Genomic DNA, 23,478 nt, shown 5'->3' with positions numbered 1-23,478 from the left:
CAAAGAAGAATAGAAAAACTTAGATCTAGAATTATTCTAATACAGAATACTTTAGAGGCTAGATGGCAAAGATTTTAGCTAAGTTTATAAGTAGAATAGAATTTAATAATTTAGATAACTCTATAAAACAACTAGGAGAAAATCTTGATTGTATTAAAGAACAAGTAGCACAAAATTCTAGTCCAAATAATTTAGATAACAAAATAGTTTTAGTCGCCATAAAGGATATAAATAGCGATATTAAAAATATTTCTGACAATCAAAAAATAATTATCGACTATTTAAAATCTCTTAAAACTGATATTCAAATGCTATTATAATAGTTTTATGAGCACTAGTAATCCTGATTATCTAACAGTTTTAGCAGAACTCAAGAAAATTAACAAAGACCTAGTAGGATTTACAAGTTTTAAAACAGATGTACAATCAACTAATATAAATATTAGACAAAATAACTTTTTAATCCAGTTATTACTCTAGTTATCTGAAAAAGTCAACAAACTTGAAGAAAAATTAGAAGTAATACAAGAAAGTATTCCTAGAGAATCTTCTAAAGAATTATCTAACTTATCAGATAAAATAAAAGATTTAAAATTATCAACCAATCCGTTCTCGCCTACAACCACCAAGCGTGTAAATTTATTACAACCACATAGACAATGGTCATTATCTTTAGAAAAGCCAAAGAAATAATTAGAGTAGAAGATTTATATGATAATGAGCATGATACTAAAAAATATATAGAACAAGGAATGAAGAAGGTAAAAAATAAAGTCAATCTTTATTCCAATAATTTACTAGATTTTCAGAGCAAGATATATAATCATCTTAGCCAAAAACGAATAAGTGCATTTAACAACCAAGTTATTTTAGACCTTATAACACCTGAAGCTTATCAAGAGTTAAATGATAATAATTTAGAACTTATGCATTTAAGTGTCATAATGATAGGAATAGTACGACTAAACAGAGTGGAAGTAGGAACTAGAGCCTTTGCTTATATTTATGATGATCGATGGAATAACCATCAACAAACACAAATAGCTAGCACTGAAATAGATCTAGCAACCAACGCAGCCATCGTAGGATGTATCCCCAATTACACGATGACCACTAGAGAATTCAGTAAACATATTAAAATAGCTATATCGACAAAAGGATATAATATGACAAAACAATTTGAAAACATATTAGTTAATACTTTATCTATAGGAAAGGCAGTTAATCAATATAATTTAAAATTTAAAGCCCAATTCAGTGAAATAGTTAAACCTTTAAGTAGTAAATATGTCCAGATGATAGAAGCTAAAAAAGTAAGTAGTATTACCTATGAAGGAACCGAATGGAAATTACCTAATCTTACTTCTACAACTAAAAAGATCCCTGAAAGTAATATGATATGTGTAAAAAATAGTGGAGAAGCTAGTATAAGGTTTAGTAATTATAAAAGACGTGATAATTTAGTAGATGATACCCAAGAAGACTTTTTAACTACACTAATAGAAATAGAATCTCCCAAAGAAATAAATGTCCTCTATGATAGATTAGAAGATAAACTTCAAGATAAAATAATGCATGATTTTGATAATCTTGAGCTAAAAGATTTGAAAGATAAATATCTAAATTATCAACTCATAGAAAGTATTTATTTAGGAGAAGGAAATAACGATGATATTAAAAAAAATATACTAAAAGTAGGGTTTGAATCTTTCTACACAAAACACAAACTTAACACTTTAAAAGAAAAGTTAAATGTAATAGAACAGGTAGAACATAGGGAAGGAAAAGAGCCAGAAGGATCCACCTCTCAACCTACAGGATCAGTAGACCAAGAAATGCATAATGCAACTAGTAGTACTAATAAAACAAATGATGACTATAGCATTGGACAAAGATTATAACCTACACAAAAAACCTATGTTGAAAACAAAAAACATACCAGATATATACACGTGGACACCACATCGTAAACGTTACGATAATATCCCAGCACATGACACAAGAACTATATTAGACATATCAAGACACGATCTCTAAGATTGGGCAAGAGTAATCAACGATTGGGAACAAGACTGTATTAGAACAGCTATTCTAACGATTAGATAATAGAACACAAGCATTAACTTATTGTGAAACCCTATTAAGAGGTACAATTCAAAACTGGTGGTAATCTTATAAAGTTACTTATGCTAATAATTACGCCCTCTTAAAAGATAATTTTACAATCCAAACGTTTACCAGTTTAAGCAAAAAGGTATTATTAGGTGAAGACAGATTACTAGAAGAAACTCAAATAAAACAAAATGAAGCCTTACGTAATCTAGAATTATTACAAATTTGTAATTTTAGATACATAAAAGATTATATGAATAAGTTTTTTGAATATTTCGCCGCTACATGAAAAATCGGAGACATAACCTTACTCGATAGATATCTTCAGAAATTACCAGTAAGTGTAGGAACTAAGATTTGGGAAAAATGGTTAGAGAATCATCGAAGAGATAAATTAATTATAGGAGATAGAGTTAACTATTTTTATGATATGTTAAAAAAGGAATGCCGACAACGTAAAGAATCTAAACAAATTAAGAAACAATTTTTTGATGTATGTAAACAATTAGACTTTCCGCCACAATATGGTTGTATACCCCAGAAAATCTTTAAACGAAATAAACCAAGAAAATATAAATTACGAAAAAGTAGAACCTATAAAAACTATAATAATAAAAAGCCATATTTTAAAAAGCAACCCCAAACCATTTAGAAAGCGTCCTTGGTATAAAAAATGAAAAATAATTAAAGATAAAAAAGATAATAAAGACAACAAAGTTAATACATTACCCACAAGGGAACGAAGTTGCAAATATTTTATTTGTGGAGATTTAGGTCATATAATACCAAATTGCCCTTATAGATATAAGCAAAACCTTATCAAACAAATACAAGAAAAAATCGACAAACTTGAGGATATTGAGGAACAAATGGAATAATTATATGAATTAAAAAGTGTTTATGATTCCAACTACGACAATGAAAGCATATATAATATAGAAAGCATTGATAACGAATCCGATTATGATGAGGATCTTGAACAAGAATTTCATTCTATAGAAGATTTTATTTGTACTATAAGCAATCCCTCATGTCATTACGATTTCATTAATTTTCTTTTCTCAGCTTACAACCGTAAACAATGTAACTCTTTTATTAGAGCTAAAACATTATTGTAGAAACCATTGTAAAACCTTATTATGTCAAGACTGTTATTTAAAATATGAAAATACCTTAGAAAATACATTAGTTGAATCCATAAATTCAATATATAAACCCTCGAGTCTAATTCAATTTCCGGTAAGATTAGAATTTAAAGAAAGATTAGTCCAAACTTCCGTTATGTTAGATACTGGAGCATCTAAAAGCATAATTTAAAAATATTTTGTATCGGAGGAAGCGTTAATAAAATTAAATTATAATGTTAATATGAGTTAATATAATAATGAAAAACTACAAATAACTCATTGTGTTTAGAATATTCCTATATTAATTAATAATGAAAATTTTGTTTTACCACAAACCTACGTAGTTAATAATATTCCCAGTACTTATAATTTTATTTTAGGATTAAATTTAATTAACTCACTCACCGGCGGATTCATGTATACCCCTATGGGTTTATAGTTCTTTAAGAAAGGAACCTTTATTCCATCTAAAGATCCTTATATTCTTCAAAAAGAATAAGGAGCTATTACTTATGTCAATACTTTACCTGTGACCGAGGAAACTACAAAAGAAAATTTATTTGATGTAACTGAATTCTTAGAAGATGTTTCTGAAGCATTAATGTTTCTTAGTCATTTAGATGAACTAAAGATTTTCCTTAATAATAAAGCTATATTAAAAAAACCCCAAATTAAACGTAGATAATCTTTTACGATTAGCTGAAACCACTGAGATTTTAGGAGAAGATCCCTAGAAACACTGGTATAAAAATAAAATCGAAGCCAAATTAAAAATAATAAATCCTTTCATAACTATAATAACACAAGATAATCCTCATACCCTAGACGATGAAGAAGAATTCCAAAAAACAAATCAAAAAACTTTTATTGCTAAAAGTAATAAGAAAAAAACAATAGTAGACATAGGAGTCCAGCTTTTATGGTTAGAAATCAAGTTGAAATAAAAGAGGAAAAACTCGTATGGTTATCAATTATAAAAGATTAAACGATAATACTTATGATGAGAGCTATAAAATTTCTAATAAAGATGTCTTAATAAATCGAATACAAGATAGAAAATGATTTTCTAAATTTGACTGCAAATCAGGATTTTGGCAAATCCGTATGGCTGAAGAATTCATTAAATAGACGACGTTCACATGTCCTGAAGAATATTATGAATGGTTTGTTATGCCCTTTGGATTAAAAAATACACCACAAGAGTTCCAACGAAAAATGGATACTATATTCAATAGACATTCAAAATTCTGTTGTATTTATATAGACTATATTCTAGTCTTCAGTCAAACTAAAGAAGAGCATAAAAAACATCTTGAAATTATATTAAACGTATTTATAACACAAGGACTCATCATAAGTAGTAAAAAGATGATATTAGAAAAATAAGACATTGAATTATTAGGTTTATACATAAAAGGATGGAAAAGTAGAATTACAACCACATATTGTTCAGAAGATTTTAGATTTTCTAGATAAATTAGAAGAAACCAAGTTACTACAAGCATTTTTAAGATTATTAAATTACGGTCACAATTTTATCCCAAAGTTAGGACAATTAGTAAGACCATTGTATTCAAAATTAGGTAAAAATGGTCAAAAATATTTTAATATTCAAGACATAGAATTAGTTAAAAAAAATTAAATCCTTAGTTACTCAGTTAGAAACCTTACAACTCTCACTTGAAAATAGTTACAAAATAATTCAAATAGATGCATCAACACAAGGATGGGCAGGTTTACTTCTTCAAAGACCTACAAAATAATCTTCTCGAGATGAAGAACAAATTTGTCGTCATGCTAGTGGAACCTTTAATAAAGCACAATCTACTTTACCATCAACAGATCTAGAAATTTTAGGAGTCACAAACTTCATTGAAAAATTTCAGATCTTCCTTGATTAAGAATTTCTTATAAGAACAGATTGTGATAACATCATCAAATTTGCAAACAATGCAAAGCAACAGCGGATGTCTTCAATAAGATGGAGTTCCTTTATTAACTGTATTACTGGAAGAGGTTTCAAACCTATATTTGAACATGTCAAATGAAAAGAAAATTATTTAGCAAATATTCTATGTCGATTATTAATTGATTGTTGAATTTTGCAGGATGGAATCGAAGAGCAGCAATAGCTATAGCCTTATACCAAGCACCTCTAATCCTTTTTTGATTATCCAAAACCAAGCTCAACAGTTCCGCGCTAGACATAATCTTTTTCCAGACCAAAAACTTATTTTAGATAATATTTGGTTTTCGAGAAATAATCCCGATAAAACCCTCTTTAGAAATTTAAATACTTTAAGTGAATATTTTGTAGCATCTAACAAAGTATATCATACTCTACAGCAAGAACATGAGACATCTATATCTCATTTTAAAAAGTTGAATCTAGCTTATCAAAAAACAATAGCGAATCCCACAGAACTAACCATTTCTGAGCAAAGGACTAATGAAGATGAAAATCTTTAGAAAGTTCAATTTCTACAAGTACAAACCAAATATGCCAAGTTATTACCCATTTTCTCTCCAACTTACAGAGAAATCTTAAGACAACAAGTTGAGCTCTTTCCTGATGACATCAAAGAACTTATCCTTGAAGAAGTTAAGTCTGATAGTTTCAAAGAATGGGTTGATATCCAAAACTACCTCAGAAACAATAGTCCACCCAAAGGAACCCGTTATCATTATTATTTTTTACGATTTGTACAAACTGGCAACTATATACCTACCATCATCTTGTTAGACATAGACATTGTTTTCTTCTATCCTATTGAAATAACCAGAAAAACCTGTTTCTCTACAAGAACTACCACCTATTACTTAAACAAGCTCTTAGAATTAGGAATGGTCAACAGCATTTCCATACCAAAAGACATGCCATTAGAATATCTAAACTCCTTAGATAACTTTCCCAATTGATTAAACCAAGCCATTGCTTTCGAACAAAAACAAACCCATAATTTCATGCCAGAAAGTCCAACTCTCCTTCAAATCCACAGTACTCCTCCAAAATGGGTAAAAGATGGAGCTATAATTTTTGAACAATATCAAATTTACATTCATTCTGATCCAACCAAAGTCAAGGTTTTGACAAGACATATTGATTTTGTAAATAGCTTTCGTAATGATATAGAACCAGCTACCTTTAACCATTTGGTATATTATAAAGCCTATCGTCAAGTTAACTCAAGCTACAACCTTGGTTTTAGACTCTACGACCATAATATAAACATGAAAATTTTCATCAAAGCCAAAATTCCCTATATTATCAGATCTCCCCCAGAAATTGAGATATCTCCAGAAGTTGAAGAAATAATAAATGAAGAAAAGATGTTGCTTGAATAGTTCGAACTCGCCTACGGAAATGAATAAACTAGTTCACCAGACAGCACTGATGCATATGTGGCCCACAGAAATGACAGCCCACCAATACCGACAAAAAATTGTCTAATATGCTAGATTTCTAATAATTGCAAATAACATCTAAGAAAAGCATATTCGTAACAGTAAAAGTAGATCCCCCGAAAGTAGATTCTCAACAGTAAAAGTTGATAAGACACTCCAAAAGCAGACATCAATAGTTCAGCAATACTTCAAGCCATCTTATCTCTAAAACATCTTTCATCTCAACCGTTTATGCAGCATCTGCAATCTCAACCGAAGATTCATCTCTTACCTTTTCTATAAAAGGAGTCTCTTTGCTCAAGCAAAGATCATCGAGTTTTAGAGCAAAAAAGTTAAAAGCCATCAAGCATTCCAGTCTCTAACTATAGTGTCCTAGTGTGTTTTTTTTTAGAGTGTTCTCTTTTTGTAAAATATTGTGTGAGAATATATCCATGTATAAACAGTGTGTATCCATGTATATATTTCTTATGAAATAAATCATTCAATTTGCTCTTATTCAAAACTTTCTTATCCCTATTTAGTATTTTAAGTACTTGCGGGCAAAAGACTTCGGTTGACAAAAGATCCAATATATAGATTTTATTTAACCAGACAGTGTAGATCCTAGAATTTTCTTGAATCCAACCAGTACAAGCAGCGTTTTTTTTTTAATTTAACAATTTCTTTTGTGAGTTGACTCGAACTGTTGGCTTGTTGGCCCAGTCTTGCCGGTATTCAGGTATTATTGCAGGGTGTTATCAAAGCGTTATTAGGTTCGGCAGTCATTTCTGTGATTTAATTGTTAATCTTATCTCTATGTTATTTGCATGCTTTTATCCGGTTAGATTGAACTTAATTTTGGTATCAGATCCTATACTGTTCGTTAAATTTAATTTATATATAAGATCTTTTGTCTAAAGAAGTCTAAAAGTCAATAATAATTTACGGTTAAATTTTAATTTAGTAAGAAAAATATCAAAAAGTTTGTTCAAGGATTTTTCTGTAAGCTTATTACATGTTTTAAGGCTTGTATGTTATAATAAAATATAGTTTGGGTCATTATAGTAAAATAGATTGTTGTGTAGTCCCAAGTAGAATTTAAGTCCATTTTATAGAAATAATTGTGTGTTCCTTCCATCTTTAAGAAAAAGTTTGTGTGGTCCCCCTATTTTCTTGATAAATCAAGACTTTGACCTCATTATATTGTAGTATTTTAGCCTTAAGCCCATGTATTAGTAAAAATTCCTTTTTTTAAGACCCATAATTTTTTGGTCTTTGTTTGGGGGCCCATTTACATAAATAGCCACCCTTTTGTTCCTCTGTTTTCTCACATCTCACGTCTCACGAGGTCACTTCTTTATTCCCCTCGTTGCTGGGTTGGGCTGGGTTGTTTTCCCTTGTGGGTTGTAGCCTTTGGGCTGTTTGGGCTTTTGCCCCTTTGTTCTTTTTCCTTCTTTTGCTAATAAAATTTAGGATAAATTGTACTAACACCCCCTGAGGTTTTAAAAATGTGCATTGACACCCTTCTAGACCTCTGATACCATGTGAAATTACCTTTTAACCATTTGACTTGTCAACAACTCAATTTAAATAATGAAATTACAAATTTAACCTACTAACTAAATTTAATGAAACAAACAAACCTCTTTATTTCTTCTATACGTATAGATATAGTTTATATAAAATAATACTTATACTACTATAACCACCACCCCAACATAAAAATAAAAAATAAAACTAACCTCTTTATCTCTTCTATACGCATAGATATTGTTAATATAATAAAATAATACTTATACTATTATAACCACCACCACAACATAAAAAAAATAAAAATAAAAAAAATAAATAATTTTTTTTTAAATAGCCAAAAATTGCACACCACCACCACCACCACACCCAAACACCACAATAGAAAAAAAAAATTGAAAATAGTCATGGCTAACTCATACTTATACGTCTCAAACGCCACCAAAACCCCCACCCCACCAAGATAACACCAGCAACACACAGAGACGCTACTAGAACCACCATCGAAAAAATAAAAATAAAAATTTTGAAACGCCCTAATAACCTAGAAACCACCATAACCATCACAACCACCAAAAAAAACTTTAAAAACAGCCATGGCCAGCCCAGACCCACCAAAAAAAAAAAAATAGCCATGTTCGAGACCGGGAGAAAAAAGAGAGAGTGTTAACGGCTAGGTACTAAGATGAATCAAAAAAAAAAAAAAAAGAGTTAAAGATTAAGGTAGAGAAAGAGACTAAATAATGAGAATAGTTTTGTCAATTAACATGACTGATATTTTGTAAATTAATTAAATTAAATAATCATGGGTAAATATGACATTTGAAACCACGAGTGTCATTGTTAAAAGAGTCGTTGTCCAATATCTAAGTGACATTGACCGAAACCTTAAAAGGTGTCAATCCAATTTACCCTAAAATTTATTTACCCAAAAAAAAAAAAACCTTCTTAAGGTTTAGTCCTTCAACTAGGCGGTGAAAGTTATGTGGCCGGTTTGGACGCAAAAAAACACTCACAAGCAAACAACTTGTGAGTGACGAGAGTGATGACCATTCAAGGAATTGTTTCTTTTACATTTTAGTACATATTCTTCCAAACAGCTCGCGTCCACATTCCAACTCCCAGAGGGGTTCTCTCGTCATTTCATGCAATTAAATTCTCTCATTCTTTTATTATTTATTTATTATTATTAGTACCAACAAGAAGGAAAGGATAAAATAATAATAGTCCTCTGAGTTTTTCACCTATAAATATAGCAATTCTGGTCCAGACAAATTACACATACAGCCTACAGGGGATAGTATATACATATACACACAGTTTCATATACAAACCGGATTATACATATACAGAGAGAGAGAGTTTTTGTTATTGAAACAATGGCGGAAGGAGAAGAAGTGAGAAACAAACAGGTGTTATTGAAAGCGTACATAAGTGGGTCCCCAAAGGAGTCTGATATGAGTATAATCACTGATAATACCATATGCTTGAAGCTTCCAGAAGGTTCTAATGGGGTTTTGGTGAAGAATCTTTACTTGTCATGCGATCCTTACATGCGACATCTAATGCAAAAATTCGAAGGCCCAGGGCCAAATGCCTTCTTTTCCCTCACCACTGGTTCTGTACGTCTCCCTCTCTCTCTCTCTCTCTCTCTATACATATATATATATATATATATATATATATATATATATATATATGTATATAGACGTGGAGACGGCTGTGTGGGGCCAGCCGGCCCATTTTTATTTATTTATACTACATTTCTAAAATTTTGTCAAAATCTTAAAAAAAAGTCTCTACCTAAAATTTTAAGATTGTCTTTAATCACCATGTTGATCTACCAAAAAATAGCGAAATTAATCCAAATAAACTTGTTAGTTTTATTTTTTATTTATCTTTCTAAATTAGAAAATTTAAGAGTATGCGCGATTCTTGTTAGAATTTTTTTTTTTTTTTTAATTTGAATTGTTTTTAATATGTTAGCTTGATAATAATTGAAATTGGAGTATTTATTGAAAGTTGAGCGATTTATTGATGCTATATTTTGTTATTTGTATGAATATATAAAAACTATTTTTTTTTTTTTTTTTTATTTATGGTAAAGTAAACACATATTTTTTTGTCTACGCCGAGGCTGGAACCCCTCCCCTCTTCTTTGAAGATGGGGAGGTTATACCATTGGGCCAAAGGCCCTTTAATTATATAAACTATTCTTGATTCATGAGTCGTGATGCTAACTATTAAACAATAATCCAAGAAACACATGGTCTTTTGAAGGGAGACATTAGATTTCTATTGTGTTATGTTTGGAAGAACTAAATCGGTGTTTTGAATTTGAAATCGAAAGAAGTTTAGTTTTAAAGTTATACTAATTTTTTTCAATTCTAAATTGAAGAGGCCGATTCCGTGCCAAACATGGTTTTATATAGGTTTCCTGTGAACCATGAAATATGCATGTGTACATGTGCAATGATTGGGATATTTTGTACATGGTATGTACAGATAGTACTGTTAGATCTGTAAGACTACCCTTGACAAATTTTGTAGAACAAAACATGTCAATATATATGTATAGATAGATAGACTTGCCCTAATTGTGGAATTACCTCCATGAAAAGATGAGCTTCAATAAAGAAAAATTCGTCAACTTCGTCTACTAAGGTTAAAAGGTAAATTTCATGCATTCATATTCGTAATTCTTAATTCAAAGTTCTAATTTTGAATCGAAAATATGTTTTACACTGAATTGAGTTTTTATTCTTCCATTCATATTTTTCAAAACCTCTCATATCTTTCTTTGTTTTTCCACAAGATCAAAACCTGACATTCTTCGCATCATACATAAAGTTTTGAATGTTTTTCTTGTGAGATAAGCATCTTTCATCATACATGCTGGTATTAGTGAGTTGATGTATATGTTGAAACATTTCGAAGATGATCATCAAAGACTACTTCAACACTGTTGTGTGCAGTCTACCAAATTTGTGTTTGGACTGACTAGGGGTTGAGATCAATCACTGAAGGGGTTCGAGGACATTGAACACTGTAGACCGAGGAGTTAATGACCTATAGATCTTGGAGGGTACTAAAGATTTGGAGTTTGCTGTGTCTAGAGTTCAACTAGGAGTTCGAGTGGTTGTACATCTTTTTCTTCATAGTGGATTGATTTACTGGACTAGGTCCTACGATTTTTTAACCATTTTGCTGCTTTAATATTGCTTTTACTGATTTGTTTATTTATGTTTGCAACCATTGATTTGTTTGTTTCGAAAGAAATTTTAGCCAGATTGAAGATAAATCAGTAATTGAATTTTAAATTGCTAAAATGTTTCAACAAGTCCTATTCACACCCTCTCTAGGTCTATGTGAGGTCTAATTTATCAGGACGATCCTCGCGCATCATATTCCTGTACTGTCTCAGTCGAATTTCCCATAAAATAAAACTTTTTGGAGTTCAAATTTGATTGACTCAACCTTATAAGGAAATATCAATAGGAAGTTCATTGCTTTTTAGAATCACAGATAGAAAGGTAGATAGACAGAGTTTAAATTGTGAAATGACTCGAACTCTGAACTAACAGTGGCTTGCATGCACGTTTGCTTTGATTGACATGCTGCAGATTCTTAAGCTTGTACATATGACGTTTCATGGTGAAAATATGCAGGTGATAATTGGGCAAGGAGTGGCAAAAGTTTTGGATTCAGGGCACCCGAACTTCAAGAAGGGTGACTTGGTTTGGGGGATGACTGGATGGGAAGAGTACAGTCTCATTACGACAACAGATTACTTGTTCAAAATTGAACATACTGATGTACCTCTTTCATACTATACAGGAATTCTGGGTAAGTATCTACCCTTTTGTCCTTAAAGTTTAAATCCCAATGCTAAATAAAGTCTCATTTAAATCCATTGTGTATACCTATATGACAGGCCTTGGAATTTCTTGCTATAGTGGCCATTGAATGTGGAATTTTCATTTTAAGTTGAGAATCCTGATTAGTTGATGATTTCCCAGATATAGCTGATATTGATCAGATCTTGTTTTAAGTGCCAGTTTGGAGAGGACATAGTTAATGTGTTGAATTGTTAGCATCGGTTGCTTTGCCGGCATTTGAAATTTAAAAGTTGATCATGTTGCAACTCCCTTTTAGAAGTCTCAAATAGAGTTATGTTGGAGGATATGTTATTTGAGGACCTCCCCTGTTTTCAGTGTTCTAATGATTGAAGTCCTCATTTTACTTATTTGTGGACCTCCCCTGTTTTCAGTGTTCAAATGAATGAAGTCCTCATTTTACTTCTGGTAAATTAATAATACTAAATATAAATATTCCTTTTTTATTTGGTAAGTAGGTCACAAGCATTCACAAACAATTACCCCTTTATGGGGGATTTGAAGTTCCACTTGAAAAGTAACGGACATCCGTTAGAGGGGACTTGTCCCATAGTGGATCTCCGAATGGAAAAAGACTTGGGGACATACGGGCAGGTGCGCAACACAACCCAACAAATTAAGCTTTTGGGTTAGAGGCCAAGTATGGTCAAGCTAGACCTAGTCTTTGATATGGTGTCACGCTTAGCACCCACACGGGAATTTATTTATTTATTTTGGGGCAGGGGGATAGTCTGGGTGGTACAATCTCAACGTTGCAAGTTCAGGTGGGGGAAAATGTTAGAGGAGGCTTGTCCCATATCTATCCGAATGGGGATAGACTTGGACATATATGGGTGGGTATGCAGCACTACCAAACAATTTTAGCTATTCTATTAAATGGGAAACGCCTGGCCCGTTACAACATACTACTAGAGATAACTACGTTAATTTTAAATTTGTCTGTGTATCATAGAGCATCAGAATTAGATATGTCTTTCTCATGGTTATGTCATTAATATTTCTAATGCCTCATCTAATTTCTGTGCATTTGTTTCTTATTAGGTATGCCCGGAATGACTGCTTATGCTGGTTTTTATGAAATTTGTACTCCTAAGAAAGGAGAATATGTATTTGTCTCTGCAGCATCTGGTGCAGTTGGTCAGCTCGTTGGGCAGTTTGCAAAGTTGATGGGGTGCCATGTTGTTGGAAGTGCTGGAAGTAAAGAAAAGGTGAGTCTTATCTCTGTAACATTTCATTTTTTCACTAGCCATTTCTTGGTGGATGTTTTTTGGGATATCTGCAAGGTAATGCTTGAGTTGCATATTGACAATCTTCCTTAATTATGGGTATCATCATCCTGTCATGCGTATTATATAGTCATTCAAAATTAAGAACTGAAAGTTAATTACATATGAGACAAATTACAAAACTATGACCTTTATTTTATTCTATTATTTTCCTATTTTTTTAATTCAATTTCTTACGTGAATGTTTTTGCCAACGATTTTTGACAATTCTCAATGAAAATTTTCAAAACCTCATATAATCCTGATATTGAACAATTTTATTTTTCTCTTCCCACTGCATGGTTGTACTATTCATGGACTCCAAAAATTTTGCTGTAACACGAGCTTGTCTCATTCAGTGAAAATATTGAGGTTTTGTTTGAATTGATAATTTAAAATGATGGAATTTGAGATTCAATTCACAAATATTGACTAGAGTAAATTTGGAGAGATGGGAGACAGCATAAAGGAGTTAGGAGAATTACCAACTTGTCTCTTTGCAGCAAGTGATTCATGCGATGAATTTCAATTAATTGCTACATCACTCTAATAAAATAATAGAAACTAGTTTGACAAAATTCTAAAGGAATGGAATATACAAAATTCAACTAGTTTGATCTATTAATTGTTTTATTTCTTTTGGGCAAAAATGTTGCAGTTGGATAATTCAATCCTCAACAGTAGCTAAAATTTTAGTTTTGATTTTAATTTGAATAAGGTTGATCTGTTGAAGAACAAGCTTGGCTTTGATGAAGCTTTCAATTACAAGGAAGAGCACGACTTGGATGCCGCTCTGAAAAGGTCAGTGTTTTTATTTTGCACATTGAAGTCCAAAATATTGCTTTAAAACTCAAGGGCATTGCTTGTGAGTTAAAACATTCTTTTTTGTGTTTTAAATATAACTCTCTTTTCAAATCCATCATTATGACTGACATTTAACAGCATAATAAAATAAAACACAAGATTGTCATCCTTTCTCAAAATGCTAATAGTGAATAATAAGTAATCATGTGCCATCTCTGATGATGATGGCTTGCACTTCCTTAAATGGCCTCCCGTTCTCAGAATTCTCACCTTATGATATCGTCAACTCACCCTAGCTGAAATGTCTTTTCTTTTGAAATTTGATCTATGAAGCTAACGGTAAAAGTTATTTGTATGAAATATTTGATTTGTTCATGGATATATGTGCCTCTAACTGCAAATCTGAGATTGATTTTAAACCATATAGGATGAATGGTATGGCACCAGCATTTATTGTTATTGTTAAACTCAAAAATTAAAATTTGTAGATAGTAACATAGAACTGTAAATTTAAACCTATAACATTGTGAATTTTGGTTTGAAAATGTAAAAATAAAAAAAATAAGAAAGACGACCGAAATTTTCAAATTCAGTAATTTGTGTTCATTTGTATAGGTTATATTATTTGAAGAATTGCTTATGTCTCTGATTGCAAATCTGAGATTGATTATACCATATAGGCTGAAGTGTGTGCATGGAAATCATTTACCCAAAAATTTAAAGTTGTCATATCAAAATAAAGAACTGAGATTTTGGTTTAAAGCATGCATAAAACAAGAAACCAATTAATTACTGCAGAAAAAAGAAACAAGAAAGAAAAGAGAACAAGAAGTAAATTGAAGAGACTGTGCTATATAGTTCAACAGTTGTGTATATAAAAAAAGGCGAGTGAATAAATAATCTAGATTAATTGGAACTCCATTGGTCTCAGAGAGAGTACTAGCTGCAGCTTTTTCCTCTCGAACACTCTTGTCCTTTTGCTTTGACTACACATTCATATTGTTATGGCAGGAGAAAGTATATCCTCTGATCTCAATCATCGGATGGAAAAGAGAAATCAAATGAGTAAGAATGCAATACATCTCATACTTAAAAGAGTTTCCTGTAAATTACATTTAAAGGAACCCCACGAAGACCACTGTGATAATATGACACTAGTTCAAGATTAGCTCTATTTTATTAAATGATGTGGCTGCATCTGTATATAAGAGGACAGTAACATTCGAGGTAGCATATTGTTGATTGCCAGGTACTGTCCTGAAGGTATTGACATTTACTTTGAGAATGTTGGGGGAAAGATGTTGGACGCAGTGCTCCTCAACATGAGGAACCACGGCAGGATTGCTGTCTGTGGAATGATGTCACAATACAATCTTGATAAACCAGAAGGAGTAAAAAACTTGACGCGCCTCATCTACAATAAAGTGCGTATGGAAGGATTTAGAGTTTTCGAATACTATCCCCAATATTCCCAGTTCTTGAATATTGTCTTGCCTTCTATTAGAGAAGGGAAGATAACATATGTGGAAGACATTGCTGAAGGCCTTGAAAGTGGCCCTGCAGCTCTTGTAGGACTTTATAGTGGCCTCAACATCGGAAAACAATTAGTTGTAGTCGCTCGTGAATGATGAAACCTTCTGGTGTACATCCTTTTCCCACTGATGCACTTTGAGTTTTATGTATGAATACAATGTAGCCCTCCTCAAATTGCATTGTTTTGATCATCCCTTTTTGGATGTGAAGGAGGTAGTATTGCTCTATTTGCTGGTTGTTTTATCTACTTTGTAGAAATAAAGAATGAGAAATGTTGTTTACCTGTATTTGTGGACTATACAAAATAATACATGAGGTTAGATTAATAAAACTGAGTTTTATTCCTTAAAGTGCAGCATCAAATCATTCACCAAACATTCATCTTTTTGGGGAAGAACATTTTAGACTTGGAAGCCTGTTTTGAGACCTTCAAAACCCTTAAAGAGACTTCAAGTTAATCCTTTCCCCTGCTTCCCCGGACACATAAAATCCTCCTGACAAAAGATTTATGTTAACTATGAAACTACTTAAATTGACCCTCCTTTGTCTATGCTTGGGATCAGTTGTATGAATAGTGCTGTTTGATAAAAGTGAAGATTGAGTATGGAAAATTTCAAGTACTTAAAAATCACTTATAATTAAAGTACGAAAAATTTCAGAATCATTTTAAAAAAAGCACAACTCTCAGAGGCAAGAATATGTCTATTATTTCGAAAGTGCAATATTACTTTGAAAGTATTATATTATCACTTCGAGTTTGTAATACTTGTTACTTCGAATGTGCAATACTCATTACTTACAAGTAAAAAGTATTGAGTTCCAGAAATAATGATGTTGCATTCTACAAACAAAGTACTGTATATACAATAAATCAAATACACTGTAAATGACATGAGTGAAGTATGCGGCAAACAACTAGATGGTACATCCCACATGGGGTGAGTTCTAGAAAATTTGAGAACCAAACTTGTGAGTAATGACCGTTGAAGACTGTTTCTTTTTCATTTCAGTACATACTCTCCCAGACAGCTGGGTCCACATCTGCCAACTCCAAAGAGATTCTCTTTTCATTTCAAAAAACTAGATTTTTAGAACCACTGCAAAAGGTTAAAAGTACCAACTAAATTTTTAGTACCAACTATCATATAGTGATTAATTTTGGTTCAGACTATGACAATAGAGCAACTCTGGTCCAAACAATGACAATAGAGCAATTCTTGTCTAGACTATGACAATAGAGCAATTCTGGGTTTTTGTTTTTTTTTTTTTTTTTTTTTCACTTTCCTAGTTAGCAATTCTGGTTTAGACTATGACAATGCAGTAATTCTGGTCCAGACTATGACACTTATACATATTAGCTGATTATATATATATATATATATATATATAGTGAGAGGGAGCGAGAGAGAGAGAGTTTGTTACTAGCTAGGTAGTGGCATAACAATGGCGGAAGGAGAAGAAGTGAGAAACAAACAGGTGTTATTGAAAGACTACATAAGTGGGTTCCCAAAAGAGAGTGATATGTATATAAGCACAGATAAGACTATACGCTTGAAGGTACCACAAGGTTGTAATGGTGTTTTGGTGAAGAATCTCTATTTGTCGTGTGACACTTACAAAGGACTTTTAATGCAAAAAGTAGAATTCCCAAGTGTCTTCACTTCCTTCACCCCTGGTTCTGTACGTCTCTCTCTCTCTCTCTCTCTCTCTCTCTCTCTCTCTGCGTGTGTGCATATATATATATTTTCAGTTATTGTAGAATATGAAGATATGCGTTTATTGGAACCATGATTCTGTGAAAACATTATTCTCTGGACCGAATTAAATTATTTATGCGTATATTTTGTTATTTATATGAATATATTAACTAGTATTCCTCAGTCATGACGCTGGCTATTAAACAATTCTTTTTTCATGCACATGTTAGAATCATAGTAAAATGAAATCATAGTAAACCATTTTTTTATTTTTTATTTTTTGGTATGGCCTAGCTCAACTGGTAAGGTCTTTGGGCACTCCCATCTTGTCTTCGACTCACCAAACGTGAGATTTGAACTTAAATGATGCTCGTGGTTTGTGAGCGATTGTATGCATTCGGAGTTTGCAAACCATTGTAGAGTCCAAAGTAGCGACTGTATGCATTTGGAATTTGCAAACCATTGTAGAGTCCAAAGTAGTTACCAATGCGTTGATTCTTCGGGGAAAAAAAATAATAATAATAAGTAGATCCACTAGCTAGGGAAACCAGTTGCCCTGTATCTCTTTTTGGAATTACAGTATTTATCATCATCATTTTCATTCATGGATTATGCCAAGACAGAATTGTTTGTTGATTTTGTGAAATAGGGCAATTGGGTGAATTTTTTTTTTGTATCAGGGAAATACAATTCTTTAGGTTCCATTGCTTGATGCAGTGGTAAAAGTTTCGGCTCCAAGTTGGAAGACCCAGCTTTTGAGTCTAGACGCAATCAATTTGTGTGAGTAATGCACCTGTCTCATCACCTCTGATTAATGAGAACACGCTAGGTAATGGAGGCATTGCAATTTCTACAATTGTTTTACTTTAAACAACGAATAAAATATGGATAATAGGATATCAGGATTCGCAAAACATGGTCATGTTATGGATATAATATATATTGACAGATTTTAGTATCTTTTTGGAAAAGTTGCAAAATATAATAAATCAATGGACAACAAAAATTATGTATAGAGATCAAAACGTATGGATATATGCAATGATATATAGCACTATATTAGTACATTCTCTGTACAGATATATAATTTTTGGAGTTTAAACTTGGTTGACTCAATCTTATAAGTTATAAGGGAATTTCAAAAGGAAGCTCACATGGTGCTCAAAGTCATTTGATAAATAGAATTTGTTGTTTGCTTTTTAAAATCATAGATATAAAGGTAGACAGATAGAGTTTAAATTGTGAAATTACTCAAAAGTATGGAACTAGCAGTGGCTTTCATGCATGTTCAGTCCGATTGACATGCTGCAGATTCTTAAGCTTTTATATATGAATTTTCATGGTGAAATTATTTCAGGTGATAACTGGGGAAGGAGTAGCAAAAGTTTTGGATTCAGGACACCCCAACTTCAAGAAGGGTGACTTGGTTTGGGGGATAACTGGATGGGAAGAGTACAGTCTCATCACTGCACCTGATTCCATTTTCAAAATTGAACATACTGATGTACCTCTTTCATACTATGCAGGAGTTCTGGGTAAAGTATCTAGCATGTTGTCATTAAAATTTATATATCTGCAAAATTAGAATTTCTCATTTGATGATTTTTTCCTAGTTATAGCTGATATAGATGCAGATCTTGTTTAAGTGCAGTTTGACATAGTTAATTTGTTGAATTGTTGACTTCTGTTGCATACTAGGCCTTTGAATAGAGTGAAGTTGGGGGATAGGTTATTTTTCTATTGGTAAATTAGTCCACCCATATATACCCAATACTCTTCCCCATCCGGATTCGATATGAGACAAGAATCTCTAACATTCTCCCTCACCCAAACTTGCGACACCCTTTTTGCATTTGAGCCACCCTGCCTACCTATACCGGACACCTCCTAGACTCGGATCAAGGACTAGGTCTGGCTATGAGACCAAATGTAACGGGTCGAGTGCTTGCCCGTTGACCAAAAAACTTAAACTATTGGTAGTGCTGCATACCTACCCATATGTACCCAGCATACCTCTAGAGCTAAGTTTTTGGTTAATGATAAATATGCCAACATCACAGAGTATCAGAATAAGATACATCTTTCTTATAGTTATGTCATTAATATTTCTAATGCTCCATCTAATTTTTGTGCATTTGTTTCTTATTAGGCATGCATGGAATGACTGCTTATGTTGGTTTTTATGAGATTGGTACTCCTAAGAAAGGAGAATATGTATTTGTCTCTACAGCATCTGGTGTAGTTGGTCAGCTTGTTGGGCAGTTTGCGAAGTTGATGGGGTGCTATGTTGTTGGAAGTGCTGGAAGTAAAGGAAAGGTGAGTCTTTTCTCTGAAGCATTTCATTTTTTTCAGTAGCCATTTCTTGGTTGGTGGATGCTTTGTTGGATATCTGCAAGGTAATGCTTCAGTTCTTCATTGACAATACTCGTTAATTGTGGGCATCGTCATCCTGTCATGCATATTATATATTCATTCAAAATTTAAAACTAAATTTTAATTCCATATGAGATCAGTTGCAAAACCATCTCTATTTTATTCTTTTATTTTACACATTCTAAATTGTCATTGAACTGTTTTCCCTGCAATGATTTTATTTCTTGCTTGAATGTCTTTGCCATTGGTTTTTGACATTTCTCAATGCATAATTCAAAACCGCATATAAATCAATATTAAATAATTATGTATTTCTCTTCCCACTGCATGGTTGAACTCTTCATGGACTCCAAATAATGTGCCTATCTCATTCAGTGAAAATATTAAGGTTTTGTTTGAATTGATAATTTAAAATGATAGAATTTGAGATTCAATTCACAAATATGTACTGGAGTAAAATTCAGAGAGGGGAGACAGTATAGGGTAGAGGTAGGAGAATTACCAACTTGTCTCTGTGCAACGAATGATCCACAGGATAAATTTCAAATAACTGCTACATCCCTATAATATAATAATAGAAACTAGATTGGCAAAATTCTTACGGAATGGAATATCCCAATACAGATGTTTTTAGCTTTACCAATTTGCTCTGATTTTTTTATTTATTCTTTTTGGGCAAAAAAATTGCAGTTAGATGATTCAATCCTCAAGAATACCTAACATTTTAGCTTTTATTTTGAATAAGGTTGATTTGTTGAAGAACAAGTTTGGGTTTGATGAGTATTTCAATTACAAGGAAGAGCATGACTTGGATGCAGCTCTGAAAAGGTCAGTACCTTTATTTTGCTTATTCAAGCCCAAAATAATGCTTCAAAACTCAAGTGCATTGGTTGCATGGTTTGTGAGTTACTCATGCTTTAAAGATTTAAGGTTGTCATATCAAAATATATAGCATTGAGAATTTGGTTTACAGCATGCATAATACACGAAACCAATTAATTAATGCAGAAAATGAAACAAGAAAGAAAAGAGAAGAAGAAGAAAATAGATGAGTGTTACATGGTTCAACGGTTTACTAAATCAGAAGGCAATCTTTATAGATAAATAAATAAATAATCCAGTATAAATGAACCTCCCTGGTCTTTGAGAGAGCACCCCAACTATTTCCTCTCAAACTCTCTTGTTCTTTAGCTTTGACTACGCATCCATATTGTCGTGGCAGGAGAAAGGTATATCATCGGATGGATAAGCAAAATTGAATGCAAGATTATGTAAGACATATTCCCGTACATTACATTTAAAGGCATCCCACTAAGGCCACCGCGATAATATGACATATAGAAGTGATTTGGTTGCATCTGTATATAAGTGGATGTTATTGTCGACGTAGCAAAATTGCTTCAAACACTAAATGGGATGACTACATTATTGTTCTGTTGCCAGGTACAGTCCTGAAGGTATTGACATTTACTTTGACAATGTTGGGGGGGAAATGTTGGATGCGGCGCTCCTCAACATGAGGAAGCATGGCAGGATTGTTGTTTGCGGACAGACTTCACAATACAATGTTGATAAACCCGAAGGAGTAAAAAATTTGATGTGCCTCATCTACATGCAAGTGCGTATGGAAGGATTTGTAGTGTACGATTACTATCCCCAATATTCCAAGTTCTTGGATATTGTTCTGCCTTGTATTAGAGAAGGGAAGATAACATATGTGGAAGACATTGTTGAAGGCCTTGAGAATGGTCCTGCAGCTTTTGTAGGACTTTTTAGTGGCCGCAACGTCGGAAAACAATTAGTTGTAGTTGCTCATGAATGATTAACCTTCTGGTGTTCCTCCTTTTTCCCACTGATGCATTGAGTTTTTAAGTATAAATAAATTGTAGCCATCCACGAATAAAATTGTTTGGATCATTCCTGTTTGGGTGTGAGGGAGGTAGTATGAATTGCTCTATTTGCTGATGATTTTATGTACTTTGTAGAAATAAAGAATGAGAAGTGTTGTTCAACTGTTCTTAGTACTTGTTTTGTTTAAGTGCATTATGTCTTCAAGTTTTAAAGGTATTTCTTTCCATTTCGTTAAAGTTCAAGCAAACGCACATACTACAGTATTTCCGTAATAGGCTCAAACACAGTAATCATACAATTAGCCTAATAACCATTAGTTAGAATGTCTTGACTCTTTTCTTTTTTCTTCTTTTTTTTTTTTTCTTTTTTTTTTTTTTTCAAGCAATTTGATACAAGTGTATGTACAGTATGTGTATTGGTCCATGAGCAAAAGGGGCCAAACAAGCCCAATAGGCATTACAAAGCTATTTCTAGGCTAAGAACAGGAAGCCCAAAAGTGATCAAAAGGCCCAGGCCCAACAAAAGTTAATACATGCAATTAGCCGTTGCATTCCCATGTTCTACTAACCGTTATGTTTTCACAACTAAGAACAATCTAATACAAGCTGACGCAATAAGGATTCGTTCTCGCGACGATGTAGAATATAAATAAAAAGGTGATATCAATTACACAATATGAGGGACCTAGAAATAAGCTTTGGATGAACGAGGACCGTTGAGAATATTGGTGAATGTAGGATGTTTGTATTTGTGACGAGTGTGTAAATGTGAGTTTGCTAATGCCTTCTGGTCTATTCCTTTAAGGCTTTCTTTAAGGTTGGTATTTATATTTTATAGTCCTAAGTAGCTCTATTACCCAAAGGTTCTTCGTATGCCCAGTCCATGCATTGTACCTAGGCACGTAGAAATGATGGTCTTAGATACCTAAGAGCATTTTCAACTGATATGTCAAACTTAAGTTGCTCATTCAACAGGTAACTTTGGCATGAAGAACTCATCTAATCGATGTGTCAAAGGCCTACTTGACATTTGGCATTGTTAGAAATAAAGAGGGAGAGAAATTATATATTGTATTGATGTGTAAGATTAATGAATACAAGAGGGGTTTTAGGAGGGGTTATGCATGTTGAACAAGTAAACCCTATATGTGTATGGTAACAAATAATATGATAACCTAAACCTAGTAGGTATAATACAGTCTAACAATATATTCTAACAGCCCCCCTCAAACTCAAGCTGGGTTACATGAAGTTATCTTGGGTTTGGAAACAAGATCCTTGAAGCGGCTTGACGGAAGCGATTTGGTGAAGACATTTGCTATCTAATCATAAGAAGTAATGGACCGCAACTATAAGGTATTCTGAAGAAGATGATGACGAACAAAATGGCAATCGATCTCAATGTGTTTGGTACGCTCGTGAAAAATATCATTGTGCGCAATTTGAATTGCACCCCTATTATCACAATAAATAGGAGTGGCAATGGATGAAGAAATTCCTATGTCCTGAAGGAGCCAACGAACCACAAAAGCTCAGATGTAGTATCAGTAAATGCCATGTATTCAGTTTTTGTGCTAGATCAAGCAACTACAGTTTGTTTCTTGCTGTGCCAAGAGATAAGTGAATCACAAGAAAAAAACAATAGCTTGTGGTGGAACGACGATTTGTAGGATCACCTGCCCAATCGGCATCTAAATAGGCACGAAGGATAAGTGACGACTGATAAAAAAAGTAAAGCCCATAAAAATAGTGCCTTTAAGATAGCGAAGGATGCGAAGGACAGTAGTAAAATGAGTAAATCTGGGAGCAACCATGAACTGACTAAATATGTGGATGACACGAGAGATGTCTGGACAGGTGACGGTGAGCTAAACTACAGTACTATCAACCAATTGTCGATATAATGT

The 23,478-nt window shown here is 32.8% G+C and overlaps 2 protein-coding genes across 2 annotated transcripts; both read left to right on the top strand.

Annotated features, from left to right (window-relative positions):
* Positions 1–11,815: 11,815 nt before the first annotated feature.
* Positions 11,816–15,941, top strand: LOC132303096 (2-alkenal reductase (NADP(+)-dependent)-like). Its single transcript, XM_059800225.1, has 4 exons — positions 11,816–11,999; positions 13,091–13,257; positions 14,033–14,121; positions 15,350–15,941. Exons 1-4 carry the CDS (start codon positions 11,816–11,818, stop codon positions 15,744–15,746), a joined length of 837 nt encoding a protein of 278 aa, XP_059656208.1. The 3' UTR covers positions 15,747–15,941.
* Positions 15,942–17,094: 1,153 nt separating this feature from the next.
* On the top strand, positions 17,095–21,543 carry LOC132303039 (2-alkenal reductase (NADP(+)-dependent)-like). Its single transcript, XM_059800114.1, has 5 exons — positions 17,095–17,331; positions 18,706–18,883; positions 19,498–19,664; positions 20,467–20,549; positions 21,165–21,543. Exons 1-5 carry the CDS (start codon positions 17,095–17,097, stop codon positions 21,541–21,543), a joined length of 1,044 nt encoding a protein of 347 aa, XP_059656097.1.
* The last annotated feature ends 1,935 nt before the right edge of the window (positions 21,544–23,478 follow it).

This window comes from Cornus florida, unplaced genomic scaffold, assembly GCF_030987335.1.
Source record: "Cornus florida cultivar Cherokee Brave unplaced genomic scaffold, ASM3098733v1 CherokeeBrave_3.0.0_Hap2_Chr01, whole genome shotgun sequence".
NCBI lineage: Eukaryota > Viridiplantae > Streptophyta > Magnoliopsida > Cornales > Cornaceae > Cornus > Cornus florida.
This window is presented reverse-complemented; position numbering and strand designations above follow the sequence as displayed.